The following is an 18,221-nucleotide window of genomic DNA, read 5'->3' on the forward strand; positions in this document are numbered from 1 at the left end:
TTTCCCAAAATAGTCCCATATTATACGCCCCAAGGCCTGGCTGGCATCACAGTAGCCTCAAGGAAATTACATCAAGTGAAAGGTTTACTGTGAGTGTTGGCTTCCCTGTGACCCCAGGCTATTTCGATGACCAGGGTTTACCCCAAGATAAATGTCTAAACTTTAACTCGTAGACCGTTATCACCTGTGCGATTTTTATTGTTATTTTGCTGTTGTATATGCCAATAGTAAAACTCTTCAACTTTTTTTTCTCCTTTAATTAAAAGAAACAGTGCATGGTGATTATGTTTTCATGTTAGACTACAGAGGCACACTCGGTACTTGGACGGGGGACACCACATTGCAGTCCTTGTTCCTCTACTTAGCTTACTTCACTTGCCTGTATGTTTATAGGGAAGTTTTTCAAATCTTCCCAAACCATGTGACTCAGGGAAAGGGCGTGTTGTTTTTAAAAAGCTTGCCATCGACGGACTAAATATACCCTTTACTGGACCTGACCCCTCATTTGCCTTTGCTGTGGCCACTTTAGGTCGACATGCTAGCTCAGCAGGGGCCCTACAACTAGTAATTATATAGGAGGGTTTCCATTTTACTTCCCCTGTATAGCGTTGCCTTCACACAAGCTCTTTTCCTCAGTTTAGACATTTGGGTTGTCATTGATGGTTTACCTACATTTTCATTCTACCTACCTCATCTTAATATAACCAGAAGTACTGTAGTTTCTGTTTCCAGCCTGTCGTGTATCAGAAATGAGCACCACGTTCTGTCATCGTTCTGCCTTAAATGTGGATGTGAATTGACGTTATGAATGTAGTAGATAATGATGTTAATCCTCGATCTGACTTTTTAAAAGTTGAACTCTCCCTCCCATCTGTCATCCATTGAGCTCACCATGGATAATGTACGGTGACCGCAGGATCATCTGTTTTTAGTTTTTAGATGAGTTTCTCCTTATGACCAATAGTCAGCTGTGCAGCGGAGGTCATACAGCTGTTCGCTGGGTTTCAGATGACTTGATGTTAACATGATGTGGCTTTGACACGGTGGCTTTGCATTTCACAACTGAAGGTTGATGTCTATCTCCAGTGGCTTCCAGATGGTTTGGACCAGAGCTGCACAGTGCCTCAAGCGATGTCAGTTTGAAAATTAGTTAGTTAGTGAAAAATACTTAACCAGTACTGAGAGGCAGTAAAGCTCTGGCTGTCTATACTCGAAATGTCAAAAACGGTTCATCAGCCTGTGGGGAGACACAACCCAAAACTGATGCAGCTGGCAGTATTTTAAGATGGGCTCTCGGTCCCTTTCTAGTCTTATAAGAGGGATTTGCCCACAGTTGGCATTATCGTGTACACATGCGAGCGTGCTAGAGTCTCTGCCACATCTATAGCCAAACCCCATTAATCTGTAAATGACATTGGAGCAGACATCTGTCCCCATCGCTGTGTCATTTTCTGTGGCCTCTGTATTTTGTTTCAAGTGAAGGCTCTCTCGCTCACTCGCTTTCTCATACCGGCCTGCTTCCAAGTAACCCATAATACCCCTGGAGAATACAGAGGAGAAACAAGAGCAAGCCCTAGAGTACTTGGAGTCCTGCAGACACTGAATCTCTACCTTTGTGTGTGTGCTTGCTGACAAAGCAAAGAATAATCGCTGGCCTAATTTTCATGGATGCAAATATTCATTATATTTAAATGTATTGTGGGGAGGACTGGAAGCCTTTGTATTCAGTTAATGCCTCTAGGGCTACAACTATTACTTCAATTAAGTTGCAGATTATTTTCTCATTCAATAAATAGTTTGAGAAAATGGCAACTAAATGACCATCACAAGTTTTGAAATGTCTTGTTTTGTTTAACGGTGTAATACCCAAAGATATTGAATTTATTACCACAGAAGACTAATAAAAAAAACTGTGATTTTTGAGAAGCTGGAATCACTGATTTTCGCTGTGCTTGCCATAAGATATGTTTGGTTGCCCCGGTCAGAGACTGATCATTAATTTTTTAAATGAATGCAACCTGTGCTGTCATCCGGCCCCTTAATTAAATTATGATGGGTCTATTAGAAAACCACTAGTAAAGCAGCCTGATCATCATAAGCTGCTGGTGCTGCGTTATCACCCTTCCCACAGCTGGGTGGGTACTGTACAGATGGTTCTGGTGATTAAGTCAGCAGCCAGACAACCAAGAAAGTGTGATGAATAGTTTGTATTGCAGAGGGTGGAGAGAATAACTGCCAGTGCTTGTGCCAGCGAGGCTCTCTGTGCCATATCAGCAACCTTCAAGGAGTAAACACAAAATAACTGTTGTTTCTCTTAAGTGCTGAATTGCCTTTACTGGAGGTGTGAATGGGGACTTGACAACAGCAGAACTACCAAAAGAGACATTCTTTCCATAAAATGAAGTGCTTAAAGCACATTTCCCAGTTCACAGTTTGTTTGCTGGTATTGCGGCAACAGACGGGGCCGGAGAAGTTTTCTCCTGGCGTGCTGCAGCAAGAGCAAGAAGAGCATCTCTGTGCATTGATGCTGATGATGCCTGAGTACATGGAAAAGCGAGCCAGTGAGGGAGAAGAGGTGTGGGGTTGGATATGTTGGCAGGCAGTGAATGTCCTGGTCTCTCACATCACCCTCCACCACACTCTGTACCCTCACTATGCTCTCTGCTCACAGGATGTTGGAGCTTCTTGTCTGAACTCTCTGCATCAGAAATGAAGGGACAATTGGTGAATAATCAGCAGGTACATCGCTGCAAACACCCCCACCGAGTGGTTAAATGTGGTTATTCAGTGATTTACTATGATGATCAGTTCAGTCAAAATGAAATGGTTGGCACACTCCTGATGATTTGTTTGGGTTGCACAAACAGACTTTAGAGCACTTTCCAGATAAAGTTGATTGTTTTTTTTTTTGTCTCTTTCACACTCCTAACACATTCAAAGTTCTCGTGAACAGATAGGCAGAGCTCCAGTTTCCCCCCTCTCTGTCCTCAGTGGGCAGCCTGCCAATATCTGTGCCCAGTTAACAGCCCAGTGCTGGGAACCCCAAGGCCCCAAGCAGGTGTCAACCTCCCTGCCCAGCCAAAGGAGCTGAGAGGGGAACACAAAGGGCTCAAAGAGACCTGCCAGCATGGTAACCGTCTTAAATATCCCAGGCCCAGTACGACCACTCCTCCTAAATCTCTCAGCAGCATAGGGTAGCTGCCAGCATGCTCTTTCTGCTACTGTAACACTGACTCTCAAAGGGAGTTGAAGCTTTTTTAAGCTTTGCCCTTAATGGGGCTCAGAGGGTTGAGATTGATAGACGGCATCAGGAGCGCACAGATAGAGGGATGAGTCTCATTTGAAGCTTTTATTTATGCAGTGTGCCACTAGAGGACAAAAACCGAGAGAAGTTTTGTCTGTCTGGGATTTTCATCATGGTTTCAGTGTAGTTATCTCATCCACTCATTCGGTGTCTGCGTCAGCCCCTTTCTTTCACTCTGCTTCTATTTAACAATCAGTTTCAGCTGCTGTCATTAGAAAGTTTATGGATCATCTTTACAGGGTGCTTCCAGACCCAGATCTCATGGGCTTGTGTGATCTTTGAAAACGCTGGCTTGGCTCAGGGCTTTCCTTACGGCTAAGCTGTCCTGGCATTTAGATTGGCAAGACTGTAAAAGAACTGGATGAGAGGGAGAAGTGATGCTCTTCTCTCTCCTTCGCTCTCTGCCCCCCCCTTTCTCTCTCTGTTCATTGTTGACTACTCCGTTGTGATGATGTGGATGTGGACGGGGGCAGGAGTGGAGTGGAGTGGAGGCTACCCTCATCTTCAGTAAACAATAGGTCCTTGTGTATTTGACCCCCTCTATAGCAGAGTGGAGTCCATGGCTAGGGCTGAAGCCGGGATGGAATTCCATCTTTGCCTGATTTATTCGGTGAAAACCCTCACAAAAAAACAAACAGACAAAAAATAAAAATAAAAATAACCTACAATCCCAGCATTCGAAAGGTCATACCTCTGGGGCTATTTGTTCTCATTTACAACCAAATCAATAATCAATTATCAACCCCCCTTCTTGAGCCACAGTGGCCCTCATTCATTGTCTATACATTCTGTGCTAAATGATATATCTCCCCCTCGGCCCTGACTGATTGTTAACCTATATTTGAGTGGAATGTACCACAATGGGGCCACTAGGTCATTAAAAAGTAGTTGACAATGATTTATCTGTTCTGTCACTTTATCATTTCTTCTGTAATTTTGGTTTAAAAAATCTAAAATGAGGACAAATTACCTAATAAAGCACTTAAAACACTCTACAATTTTCTTGGAAGATAGGATCTTGTCATTCACTCGGTTTCTCGTCTTTGAGTGAGTGCAGTTCTTTTCAGTAGACTGAAAGCTAATTAAACCCTTGTTATTGGGACATGGTGAGACAGCTTTTTGCTTCCTGTGAGGGAGAGGTTTCATCTCAATCCTCGTCTTACAAGACATCCGATAACCTTTTATCCCCTTCTTTGCGTGACTGGCGCACCCATTTTGAGGAGGTGTGCTGCGGGTACTTCAGCTTCGTTTGAAAACCAGAATAACCAGTTTTGTGCCAGATCGCTTTACTCTCTCAGAAAAGTGAAGAAAGCCACCTTACCGGCCAGACCCACCATCCCTCTGCTTGTTACTGTTTAATTGGCCTTCGGTGAAGGCAACATCCAGGCAGCAAATGTTTTCCACAGCAATCTACAGTCATGTTTAATGTTGTAAAAAACAAATTCATTGGTATTAAACATGAGCAAAGGCAGGGCACAAGGCTGGGGTTGTACAGACACCCTCAGACACTGTTCCTTTCTCACGATTTGATCAAGAGAACGGAAGCACCTGAGCCTTACAACTGAATTATGTCGCTTCATCACTTTCTGATTTAATACCATTTCAGTGTTCGTCAAGTCAGCTCAGTTTTATTAACATAAAGCCAAATCATAACGGAAGTTATCCCAGAGCTCTTTTCATGTAGAGCATGTGTTAATAATATTTGCAGAGTAAAAGAAGGTCCGTGACAGAATTAATTCAGTTGACAGTCATGAAAATTGACCTGACGATTACCGTGAATGTGGTCTTTAGTGCACTAAAATTTGGCAAACATGGCATGTATTACAAGCAGGACTGAGAACAGATTTAGAGATTTATTTTAATATTTTACTTAAGCTTTAAAGCTTGTGCTTTACCCCCAGCTTTTCTGTTGACCTAAAACTGCCATCTTTAAACATGGTTTGGGCAACTGTTAAGATATTAACTTTTTTTTTTAATAGAAATGAGCCTTAACAAAATGACTGAAAGCACCAAAATGTCATTAGCAACAGTAACGGAACCCTCTGTATTTGAGACACATTCCCCCCAAAAGCAGCATCTCACAATAAAACCATATACTTGTCCTGAATTTTAATGTGAGAATTTTGACATTGTCTTCTATTTTATAACATGTCAGGATTAGTTTACATCACTTTAAGGACATGTGGCAAAGAAAAATGCCTGGATTTAAATGTGACATTCAAGGTTTTATTGAATATGACAACATTAGCCTCCTGGTGGGTCTGGATAAGTTTAACACTTACACAGATGGCACAGGGCACCCTAATGGAGTCCTTATCAGGCACATCCTGAGGGGAATGCACCAGGAGAGAGCTGCTAACAGGCAGAAGGATCACGGTGTTTCTATCTTCTAAATGGAAAGAGAAACCTGCACCTGATAAGAGCCGACAGATACCAGCTATGCTAGTCATCACTGTCGTCATCATCAGCTGAGGCAAACGGATACACCTATTCCTGTGTCTCAACAATAGTGCCGTGCAGTATAACGAGTTTTTAATAAAAGGGGGATTTTCTTAAGCCTGAGGTGCATAACACGCAACGGTAAACTGAGGTGTCATGTCATTCTTAATAACAGACACCGCAACTGCACTGCTCATACAGTCAAAACACACTCATTAATTTGTGTGTCAGAGTGTTATGACAGGTGTGTATTTTTTTTTATGTGTCTGTGCTTCATACAAACTAGAGCGGGTGATTTTCTGCCACTGTTGTTTTAGGTCAGGACCTCATCATGTGCTGCGTCCCTCACTCCTCGCTGCACCCTCTCTGAACTCTTCATCTATCTGTTTTGCCGGTTTGTTATTTAACCCCTACATTTCCAGAGCACAGTTCCAAAAGCAAGCAGTCAATTACAAGATAGCCTTTAGTTGTTCTGCCTTTAGATGAAATACTGAAAACTGCAAATGGCTTTGCTGTTTCACAACACAAGAGAGTTCACTTCCTTTGTTTTGTGGTGTACTAAATAAAATAACAGCTGATTCCTGAACATGAAGGAGAAAAGACATGAGTAGTATTAGCTCCTGATATATATTCTATAAAATGTCCTAAGTTGGTGAACATGGTGATTACAATTTCCCAGAGCTCCAAGTTACATCTTCAAATTGCTTATTATGTCTAACCAACAGTTAAACCCAAAGATATTTGACTGTCATATATGAAACAAAAGAGAATATCCTGACATTTTAGGGGCTGGCACTAGTAAATTGTTGCTTTATGAATTGACTAATCATTGCAGCGCTAGTGTCCTAAATGTTATCTGTATTTCACATGTGAAATACAGATAACATTTACGACATTTAGATAACATTTTATAACATTTTAGATAACGTTTTTTTTTTACATTGTTTTTACTGTGCAGCTTCTGGCCAAAAAAAAATCGACCTTTGCTGATTTTGTTCAGATGCATGTGACATGCTTCTGAGGGACATAAAAGAGGATGAATCAGCCATGCCAGTTTTCAGTATGAGGGAAGTGGATTTGATGCCTGTCCCCTTTTAGCGTTTGTGCTGCATGATAAGATCAGGCTGTGGGGAACTCATTCATTTCTACATTCTTGTAAAATGCGTGTTCGGTGCATCTGGTTTTAGTGTGTCGCTTTACTCTGGACTGTGTGTGCGATTGAGTGATTGTGTGCATGTGTCATTGCAGAGGAAACTTCACAGTTCCGAAGTTATCAGAGTCTAATATGGGGTTCGGCGTCCTGGGAGTGTTTCTGGGGCTGCTTCTGGAGGTCTCCACCCATGGACCCCATGCTGTGCCTCGAACGTCCTGGAGACATCAAGGTAAGGTGTAATGTACATAACATTATATACGTGCCTTAAAAATGCCAATCATTTTCTGATTTTAATATAAGTTAGCCTGCATGTACATTTGACAAGCAATCAAATAGTCAATGTATTAGTTAGTATTAAGTTTTTTTGGTTTGCAGCATCACAACACTTCTGTGTTACTTGTACAGCCATTTCTTGCCTTTGTGATGTCAACCACTTCTGGTAGAGGTCACTCAGATGCTGCAATGCTGATTTAAATTGAAACTTTGTTGGAGTCAATTGACATCAATTCTAAAGCTGCTCAGTTTGGGAAGTCATGCTTACTGGTCTGAGGTGGCATTCATGAGCTGACACGATCTCAAAACGAGAAACAGGAGACACTATTGTAAAGTTCAGTTCCTCCACTGGCAGTGCAGTGAGAACTGAACTTTAAAACTGTGTAGGTGGATCTTAATAATATGTAAAAGTTCTCACGCACCTCAGCGTATCTCAGGGTTCTCAAGAGATTGTGTGGCTTCCTTAAGTTCTCAAAAAAAAAAAAAAAAGTCCACGGTCTCACCACAGGCTCTTGAGGTAGAGCGTTTACCATCAGGCACAAGTTGTTTGCATACCACCGTTCACATAAATAGCTCAGTAACTCAGTTGCTCTCTTAGAACCAGTACAGCTCATCCTTTAACAAAGTTTCTCAGCTCACTGTGGCACAGTCACTGTTGCAGTCAGTCAGTCAGTGAGGGTATTTGCTTTCATCATTGTGGTGTTTATGTGCAGGCACCTGCAACCCGAACCCACTTGCACCTGGCCCAACCAAAGCCATCCAAACACAAGCTCTCTACTAGGTTTGCCATCCATCACGGCACACACTACAACAAGAGATACACTCACATAATGCCAGTGTGTCATAATTAGAAAGGCAGTAATGTGTGTCTCAAACATCTCTGTTTGAAGGTTCAGCCTCCACTGTAATCAAAGCTGTGTTTTGGTGGCTTTATCCTCCCTACTACATCTGTCACCTTTGTTGACATTGTTGGTATTTACTGGCGTATCCCTGATGATACGCCAAGGTGCAGCTTAACCCTACTGCTGCTGGAAACAACACCGATGAGGATGATGAAAGTGAACCCAAACTGTAAAACAGTCCCAGACTGTAAAACCAAAACAATGAGCTCAAGGGCTTTCACATTAATCATAGTCATTTGATCGAGCAGCTCGAAATTAACTTCTCAAAACTGCTGAACACAGATTTTGATGGGTAAAAATTAGCATGTTTATTTTATGGTCGTTTTGTGCTCAAGTAACGTGATCCAATCCTTTTGTGCCCAGATTTGGATCTGATGGAGTTTTCAGAGCCTGGGATCTTCAACTACTCTACACTGTTGCTGAGTGAGAAGAGGGATGCACTGTACGTGGGAGCCAGGGAGGCCATCTTTGAGCTCAGCAAGAAGAATGTGACAGTCAGAAACAATAAGGTATTAAAATATAAATGTGATTTGTGACAAACGGAGATAAAAAAATAAAATGTTCATTTAAAAAATTGGGTAAAAATTTTCTTCTCTCTTTTTGTCAAACCATTTTAAGGTTCAGTGGACAGTTGCAGAAAACCCTGTGATGATCTGTACACTTAAAGGAAAATCAAAAGAGGTTAGTTCAGTAATTCATATTTTAATATTGTTTTATCCGTCTTAACATACATGGTGTCAGAATAACTATTTCTAGTGGTACGAATGAATTATCTACAATGGAATATCAACATATCTTAATTTGTTTATCGAATGTTACTTTCCAGAAGGACTGTCTAAACTACATTCGAGTGCTCCAAGTCGTAGACGACGAGCGGCTGTACGTCTGTGGCACGCACGCCTTTCAACCTCAGTGCGATTACTTGGTAGGTTAATACTCAATCCCTCCTTTACTGGGGGCATAACACTGCACAAATATATGTGTATGGGCTCACCAGTCAACGCAGCAACCTTTCACTGAAACTTAATCTCCTCTTTCAGAACCTCGCTGACTTTTCATTGGATGGTCGACCTGAAGACGGCAGGGGGAAATGCTCCTTTGACCCCTCACAAAGCTTTACCACTGTCATGGTTGGTGAGTTGACACCAGTTTTTATCTCATTTCACAAAGATCTCCTTTGGTTGTCTGCCTGCTCTAAAATGCATAATAATCCCCAATAAGCTCTCTCTTTTTTTTTTGAGGGAGGCAAAAACGCACTCACTGGACAATAAACTGCTTTTTTTGTTTCTTCATTGTCTGTTTCACTATCAGATGGAGAGCTGTACTCAGGGACAGCTTATAACTTCTTAGGCAGTGAACCCATTATTTCCAGATTCTCTCCATACCAGTCCCTGCTAAGGACAGAGTACTCCACGTCATGGCTCAATGGTGAGTTGGATGTGACAAGTGAACATCTTGAATTAATTTAAAGAGGTTCTGAGCAGATGTTGTTGCAGAGAACAAAACGTCTGAGTAGCAGGTTCTCATTTTTGTGCTGGTACTGACCGACTGTCACTTTCACTGGTTAAAATGACAGATGTCACAGATGGCAGCTCTAAAGTGGAGCCAGTGTCCTTTTGTGAGAGAAGAAAAATGAAAAACCTTTCACTCTCTCTCCCCTCTCTGTTTTCCTTGCAGAGCCCAGTTTTGTTTTTGCTGACGTGATCAGAGAAGGGAGGAACAGAGCATATGGTGAGGACGACAAAATCTACTACTTCTTCACTGAGGTGTCAGTGGAGTACGAATTTTTTGGCAAGCTGCTCATCCCCAGGGTGGCTCGCGTCTGTAAGGTCAGTCCACGTCATGGACCATCTGCACATACCAGCAGTATCCATCTTTAGCCTTTATCTTCCTGTTGTCTGTGTGTCCATGTCTTTCTCTTCTTCTTCTTCCGTTATTTTATAATTATTTTACAATCTGAAACAGGACACTTCAGTTCATTTTATAATGAGACTTTAATTGCTGTTGTATATATTATTAAACTGTACATACACCCATACACCTGCCATTCCCTCTTACTCCTTCAACCTCTTTCCTGTGCTTCTCCCTGCACCGCCTAATATCTTATGTCTCACCACAGGGTGACCTCGGGGGCCAGCGCACTCTGCAGAAGAAATGGACGTCCTTTCTAAAAGCTAAACTGGTGTGCTCCATGCCTGAACTCAACTTTGTCTTCAACGTAGTGCATGACGTCTTCATCCTGAAGGAGTCAGACTGGAGGGACACGGTCATCTATGGGGTCTTTACCTCCCAGTGGTCAGTGATTTGAGCAGAGGATCAAAAAGTGTGGTATTGTGCTTTAATGCAGGCCCATAAATTCACCTCTCTTCTTTCCCTCATTTCTCTCCATCATCATCCTCGTCCCCCAGGGGTAATGTGGGCTTGTCAGCAGTGTGCGCCTATAACATGACTGCTGTGGAAGATGTCTTCTCCAAGGGCAAATACATGCAGAAGGCCACAGTGGAGCAGTCCCACACCAAGTGGGTGCGGTACAATGGCATCACTCCTTCACCACGTCCCGGAGCAGTAAGTACCTTGAACACGATTTCATTAATAAAGACTGAGCTCAGTTTTGCAGAAACATTTGTGCTTTTGATAGAAAAACTTACATTATACTGTGCATGCAGTGGAGGTTAATATAATTTCTAATCTTTTTTCTTCCACCAGTGTATTAACAACCTGATGCGACAACAGAACATAAGCAGCTCTCTCCACCTGCCAGACAAGACCCTTCAGTTTGTTAAGGACCACCCCCTGCTGGAGGATCCCGTCCTGCCCATCGGCAACGGGCCTCGCCTCATCACCAAAGACGTCAACTACACTCAGATCGTTGTAGAGAGGGTCCGAGCGCTCGATGGGAACATTTATGACGTAATCTTCACTGGAACAGGTTACAGCACTTCAGTTAACACTTCTTAATACAAATCTGAAATATAAGTTGTTATAAATGAGGGTATGCTAGTGCCTGATGCTGACCTGAGTCATTTTAAGTATGTACTGGTACTGGTACTGGTACTGGTACTGGTACTGGTACAATGGCCCAGTATTTACAGTATTCTGTCATGTTTTTATTGAAGTATATCAGAGTCAGTTTACACATGGAAAATGTTCTTGGCAATTAAATATCTCTGCATTAAGAAAGGACCTTGGCTGAGTGACTGACATTTTACCATCTTCATCTTCAGATAAGGGAGTCCTGCATAAGTCGGTGGTGTTCGAGGGAGACGTTCATATGGTGGAGGAGATCCAGCTCCTGAAGACCTCTGAGCCCATCAAGAACTTACTGCTGTCCTCAGAGGTCAGTGTTTTTTGTACAAAGACAAAACTGCAGCTCAAGAAACGGAAACAGACAGATGTTCTCAGAGAACACTTAGACAGGCATTGCGTGTCTGTGTGATGGTACATATATATATATATATATATATCTGTATGAGAGACCGAGATGTGGTTACTCAGCTGTGAAAAAGCTCACCATAGGAAGTTACCAAGAAGAAGGCATAATTGGTAAAAGCAAAATCAATAGTTCCTCTAACTCGAGATACTGCTGAGACTGTTTAGTTTTGCTGTAGCATGTGTTGGTGGTTTTCTTGTTTGCATTTCATACAGCAATTTTCATGATTTTACTTTTTTATTTGTAGACTTGTGTGTCCTAAAGCATGCCTCCTCTTTGTGACCCTAAAACCTAGAAAAGTTCCAGTGTTTTTAATAAGCGTTTAATGGTTTTTATGTGGAGGTTTGTGCACCCTTTCTTTGGCATGTTTATGTGAACAACCCCCTGCTTCCACAGACACGATCCCTCTATGCTGGTTCAGACTCGGGCGTAGTCCAGTCACCCACAGCCTTCTGTGGCAGGTATCCGTCCTGTGTTGACTGTATCCTGGCACGAGACCCCTACTGCGCCTGGGACCGCCACACTGCTGCCTGTGTCAATATCTTTGATGCTACTGGCCAACGGCCCGGGTAACTCACCACCAAGCTAGTTTTGCTACGTTCTATCATTTGATCTATCACTGTCCTCTTTCCACATACCAGTACTCCAGTCATGCATTATTATACTGGTAAAAGTAAAACCACCATTGAGAGACATCTTTACTGATACTCCGTCCAGTCTGACCCGTTCTACTGTCTCAGACAAGATATTTCCTCATTTCAGGCTGAGTGCATATTTTACGCTCATGAAAATAATACTTGTTTGTTTTTTCAGGAAGCTAATCCAGAGCCTGAATGGTGACGCAGACAAGTGTCCTTCAGGTACGCTTCAACACGCTCACACCTGATAAAGCCTGATAAAGGAGCTTCACAACATGTGACACAAGACACATGTTGTTCTTTCAGGAAAAAAGAACCCACCTTATAAATGACAGGGCTGCTTTAGTTGAGTTGAGTGAAACAATGAATTTCTCTGCGTGCTTATCCTTCGTATGACATTACAGGATTGTCTTTGATTTCCTCAGGACAAAATAACTTGGGATGAATAGCTGCCCCCAAATACTGTCATGCAGTCAAAATTTGGGAAAGAAATAATACAGTATTTGACATCTGTTTTGAGCAGGATACACAAAACCTGTTACTAGACGAGACTTGAACCATCCAAAAGTCATTGTTCTCTCTCTGTTTTGTCTCATAGCATCACGTCTGTCTCTGAAGGATTACCTGCGTGTGAAAGTGAAACCAGGGAGCTCTGTTGAGCTGCCGTGTCTGGTGCACTCCAACCTAGCCCACGTGATGTGGAAATCCAACGGCTCGGGTCTCACTGAGGCCTCTCGCTTCCACCTCATTGGCGAAAACGGTCTCCTTATTTACAGCGTGGCTCCAGAGGATCAAGGCCACTACGAGTGCTGGTCTGTGGAATGGGCCCCCACTGCTGGGAAGAACTTCAGCCGCCTCCTGGCTGGATACGTCCTTACACTGGATCTCCCGCCCAGACCCCCACACCAGGCGGGCCACGTGACCACCACCCATGGCAGCCAGGAGGAATCTAGCACACATGTTGCTGAAGGTAATGTTAAGACAGACAGAGACCCACTAACGTCAGGCCTTGCCCCTCCCAGCTTCACAGACTCAGTCCTCTTCACCTCTCCTCCCCAAACTGACTCATCACTAACCCCACCCCCTAGCAGCACAATCAAGTTCCAGCCAAAGCAGTATCGTCCCCCAAGCTCCAAAGCTCCCCGCCCAGACAACCGGGACCCAGCGGCTGAGTATTTACAGCACAACAACAGCATCGCTCTCCTTTTGCTCTTCCTCCTGTTCTTCCTCCTCTTCCTGGCTGCACTGGCCTACAACTGCTACATGCAGTATCTTCCAGCTCCCTGCCTGCGTATGCGAGCTGCTCTGCTGGGCAGTCACAAGAACGCCCATCAGCCAGAGTATCGGGCCTGTGAAGCAGGTCTGATGGAAGCCTCCGCGACTGAAAAAATTAACATGACGGAGCAACCAACACAGAACGGCAGCCAAACCACCCAGAACCTACGGGCGCTCCGTGACACCGGGTATGAGACTGAACCCGAGTATGGCAACGGTCAGATCCCCTCTCACAGTTTTGGAGACAACAGCCCATCCCAGGAGAAACCCTTTGATGTGGACTGTGAATCTCAGCCCATCCAGTTTGCAGATGCAGATTAACTTTACTGCTCACCAGAAGCCTCTGCTTTTGTGTTTCTCTTTGCATAGAGATGATTTACTGGGGGGGTCACGCTCTTGCTGCATCTTCCCACGGCTCACAAGCCTAAGTGGTGTCCTCTATATGGAAGTATGTTCAGTGTACGGCATCGAGAGAAGTTTAATCATTACAAGGCTTAAGTCAGGCGTCCCACTTACCCGTAGAGATTTAACTCCTGCTGTCTGATTTAGGGTTTTTGATGGTAAACCAAACTGTCTTCATGGAAGCTGCACCCTCTCAGCTTAGTCCAGCAAGTAAAGCTATTTCTTAAATTCCAAATTGGAAACATTGTTTACCAAATTGGTAAGTTACTGGGATGTTTTCCAAATTGGAATCACGTTTTTGTACAGCCTGGGTGAAAAATGATCTCTTAAAGCTTTTGCATCTTTTTTTTTTTTTTTTCTCAAAGCAATGTGTAGGCTATTGGACATGGGTAAATGCTTCAACATTATAGTGTTTTCTCAGGGAAGATTTGCTCAGTATGTTGTAGCCTTGCTTTGTTGTAAAGTGTTGCCATCTGCAGCACCTGGTACGTGGGCCTTAATCTCACCCCGTGAGGTGGAAGTGTCGGGTTTGAAGGTCAGAAAAAGAGAAAACGTGGAATAAATCAAACCCATCTTGTGGAGAGTCCTCCTGCGTGACAATGTTGAGTCTCTCTGTTTTTGTTTCTTTTTTTTTTCCTCCCTGTAAACATTCCTACATGGAGACAAGTCTGATGGTCCTGTGTATTAACCTTTACTAGTCATCTTCCCTCATGTGGTTTGTTAACATAAATATGTACAGTGTGACATGATGCTTGAAAATATCAATCAGTTTTTCTTTTTCTAAAACAGCCCTGGAAACAATCTGAAGTTATTTTTACTATTATTTTTTTAATTCAGTTTTAGAACATTTTCAGAGAATTATTATTTAAAATGAGTCACATCTGTGGTAACATCATTTTGTCCATTGTATAAGTAGTTGTGATTTTCCTCTTGTTTTTATTTTGTTTTATTTATTGCAGCAGATTTGTTTTTTAGATCCCAGCCCTCGTTCATTAGTCTCCCTTTTGCCTGTTTTGCATGTCCTCCCTTGTTTAGATTTCCTACTTTCCTCAATACTCTCTTTTTCCATCACTCCCTCCTTCACAGCCTCCTCTCCTGTCGAAACTCCATCTTCCCCGTCCTCCTCTGGAAGTAGCTCTCCCTTTGCCCTCCCCTCCTCCTCCTCCTCCACCTCTTCCTCCTCTACTTCCACCTCCTCCTCTGCCAAGCCCCACAGTGTGGAGGCTCGGGAGGCAGAAGTGAGACTTTTGCCTCCCCTGCTAAAGGACCAGGCCTGGGGGGTTCATGCCCAGGAGGCCTTCCTGCTCTTCTGCCTCGCCTTGGGTGAGTGGTGCCTCTGACAATGACTCAGCTCACACCCCAAAATCTAAACTGTCTCCAGTTTGGAAATCCTCTCCTCTCACTTTTTTAACCTTATCTTTTTTCTATGCCATTGTTTTTCACTCATTCTCTCTCCTTTCTACTTCTTGCATGCAGCCATTTCCCAAAACATAAACTAACTAGGAGTGTGTGTGTGTGTTTCTGGATCTGCTTTTAACAAGCCTGCCCTTTGTTTTAAGATGTCTCGCTCGCGGAAAAGAATTCATCTCAATTTTAGATGTCTCACAAGATACCTTTATCATGAGTGTTGTTTAAAAAGATGAAGCTGGGATTTGATATAAAACTGTCCACTCAGTGATCTGGCTGTCTCACAGTTCTCAATTCTGTGTCTGAAAGGTTCAGTTTTATGTATATTATTGTGTAACAGATGTCTGACGTGAAACATGTAAAAACTAGAAGTGGATCCTTCTCATCCAGGGTGTTGAGAATCTCTCCTCAGAACAAATTATTGTAGGCTTAGATGTCTTACATCTCAAACTTTCAATTTTTGTGCCTGTGAACAAGTGTAAATATATTTGTACATAAGAAAAAATCCCTTTGAAGATGTACATAAATCTAGGGGACATTTTGGGGATGTTGCTCTTGGTAGGGAGGCTAAATAAATCTTAAAAGTTTTCAACACTGGCTTGTTTTCTTAAGAATTTCCGTTATTTCTTGTATTTTAGGGATACAGAATTCTGCGGTGTGTGGCTTAAAGACTGTGATCCTTCTCCATACGCTGAAAATATGTTGAAAGTACTGGTGAATTAACCTGAAAATAACGATGCATCAACGTAAACTTCAGTATGTTAAATTAGCAGTTCAGTTAGACAAACATGAAACTCAAAGTTGCAAATTAACGATAAAGTAAAGAAAATCAAACCTTTAGAACTATTTATTGAAATACCACAAACAGACCTGTCAATGTGTACAGTACGTCTATGTGGAGTGTCCATGTCTCGACCATTATTGGTCAACATGAAGTCCGATTCTGTCCCTCAGGTCCCAGTGATGTCCACATTCACTGGCTAATAAATGGGCACAGTCTGGACACCCCCATAATGGAGTACCGCCGGCCGCTGGGTCAGAGAGAGGTACTAGTGAGCAGCTGGCTCCGAGAGGGGCCACTGATCAAGGATGCCCGTTACAACTGTGTCGCTGAGGCCAGCACAGGAAATGACATGTCTGAGGTGGACCTCCACCTCGCTATTGGAGGTATTTGGTGTTGAATGGCTGTAACAGTGATGTTTTCGAGTATTGAAACCTGTTATGTCTCCAAATTACGAGATACACTGTGATCACAGTAATGCATGTCGAGTGGTAATAGAAGTGCCAAGACCAGGCCCTGGGATTGGTTGTTTAGTAATCCAGAGAGGGACACTTATAATGGATTCTATCCATTAAAAGATGTTGTTATTTGACAGATGAGGAGAGCATTCCGTCCAGGGATTTGAACCAATGGAGAAGTGCACTCACAGAACATGAGCAACTGCTAAAAAGATGGGAAAAGGCCTGGGTAGGTCTATGTTCTTGCATGTGAGTGTTTTGTACCAATCTCTTAAATGGTATTGTGCAGTTGCCCAGGTTGACTCACATCATACACACCAGTTTTAACCTGCTCTGCATATTTGGCTTTAGGCAAGTGGTTTGAACTGTCTCTTTGCACTAGAGAAGTGCAGAGTCCAGATTCATTAGGCCAGTGGCAGATAATTCAGAACGCAAATCTACAGTAAGCCAGTTTTTGTACTTCCATGAAATTAATGGTTTCAGTGCTGATATGATCTTTATTCTGCAGTGTTTTCCGTAGTCTGAATAAGGTGTTTGCAAACTTTAAAGTAGGCTAAACCCCTACTGAGCTAATTCAATTCCTGCAGCTTTTTTTTTCTACATTTAGCCACCACATTTAACTTCACTGGATTTAACTACATTTCTGTACCACATGAAATTAACCACATTCAGCTAATCATGTCGTAGATAACAAAACACCTATATGTTCCTTTAAAATGTACAAAATTACATGCACAAGTCTTATAGCATTGGAATTTCTTATCGGTAGCAAGTTCATGGTCCTGTACAGATTTGATTGTACCCCACATTTCTTTCTCCTGGTTCTTCTAATTTCCCCCCATTTAGGTTTAGATGGTTTAGTTTCACTTGCATGCATCATGTTAGCCTGAGAATCAGACTGAATTACCATTCAGTTTCATTAGTCCAGTCACTGATAACATCAGAAATGACTAGTTTCACTGGGATTAAGTGCATGTGGTGATTTTACACTGAACATCTAGATATTTCTGTCATGTTTACATCCTCTGCTACAGTACGACTCTGTTTTGCCTCCACAGGAAAGCTGTGATGACCACTGAGCTCTGTGAAGACGTCGTGAGCTTCACTTGTGTTGGCTGAATCTAGGTGTGAACATGGTCCTCAGCCCAGACGGACCACATTTCTGACACTGAAACAATCATAAACAGCTAGAATATATTAAGATGTCCCAGTGTCACTTCTTATATGGGAGTCTGATGGACCGCGAAGCGAAGAATTCACAACACCTGCCTTCAGCAGGGGGCTCACCTGGCTGTGATGATGGATGGTGCTGGGACTACCAAACCTGACGAGGAGATGAAGCTCACTGCTTGCCTCGGTCTGAGGACGTGTGGGCTGCCTTTCTACCAAAAATGCATTTATTTCTATTTTTATTGACAAAATGAACGTCCTGAAAGCAGTGCTTGCATGGAACAATAAAACCACTGGTATATAAGCAATGCTGATAAATGTCTACAGATGATGCAGCATCTGTTACAGGTGTGTTTATAGTGTGATTTATTTAAAGATATTTGCCTCTGTTTGGTCTTTAAGGCCTTTGTCTTTAATCTTTATTGGGCATTTTGTCAAAGCCAAAGCTTAAGCGAAGGATTTAAATGGAGCAGGTTCCTGTGAAAAGTCTTCTCAGCAACAGTCTGACATTTAGTAAGATTATATCACCCCAAGTGAAATTCAGATAAAACCACAGCATTCAAAAGGACTTAAATCCAAGGATGGCATC

At 42.7% G+C, this 18,221-nt stretch overlaps 1 protein-coding gene across 4 annotated transcripts in view; it reads left to right on the top strand.

The window, feature by feature from the left end:
- sema4d (sema domain, immunoglobulin domain (Ig), transmembrane domain (TM) and short cytoplasmic domain, (semaphorin) 4D) overlaps window positions 1-18,021 on the top strand; it is a 34,662-nt gene extending 16,641 nt beyond the window's left edge. For 2 of the 4 annotated variants that reach the window (XM_041058901.1, XM_041058902.1), the window contains exons 4-17: window positions 6,992-7,125; window positions 8,435-8,580; window positions 8,690-8,752; window positions 8,898-8,996; window positions 9,112-9,205; window positions 9,383-9,499; window positions 9,749-9,900; window positions 10,191-10,366; window positions 10,480-10,636; window positions 10,778-11,000; window positions 11,296-11,408; window positions 11,898-12,070; window positions 12,315-12,361; window positions 12,738-14,859. In XM_041058901.1, coding sequence (XP_040914835.1) covers window positions 7,029-7,125; window positions 8,435-8,580; window positions 8,690-8,752; window positions 8,898-8,996; window positions 9,112-9,205; window positions 9,383-9,499; window positions 9,749-9,900; window positions 10,191-10,366; window positions 10,480-10,636; window positions 10,778-11,000; window positions 11,296-11,408; window positions 11,898-12,070; window positions 12,315-12,361; window positions 12,738-13,735 — 2,655 coding nt within the window. In that variant the 5' untranslated portion in view covers window positions 6,992-7,028 and the 3' untranslated portion in view covers window positions 13,736-14,859. Of the gene's footprint in view, window positions 1-6,852; window positions 7,126-8,434; window positions 8,581-8,689; window positions 8,753-8,897; window positions 8,997-9,111; window positions 9,206-9,382; window positions 9,500-9,748; window positions 9,901-10,190; window positions 10,367-10,479; window positions 10,637-10,777; window positions 11,001-11,295; window positions 11,409-11,897; window positions 12,071-12,314; window positions 12,362-12,737; window positions 14,860-14,902; window positions 15,140-16,177; window positions 16,391-16,599; window positions 16,692-17,520 lie in introns of those variants that run through there. The other 2 variants (XM_041058903.1, XM_041058900.1) reach the window with 2 other exon arrangements.
- Window positions 18,022-18,221: the final 200 nt, after the last annotated feature.

Source organism: Toxotes jaculatrix, chromosome 16 (genome assembly GCF_017976425.1).
Source record: "Toxotes jaculatrix isolate fToxJac2 chromosome 16, fToxJac2.pri, whole genome shotgun sequence".
NCBI classification, from domain to species: Eukaryota; Metazoa; Chordata; class Actinopteri; family Toxotidae; genus Toxotes; species Toxotes jaculatrix.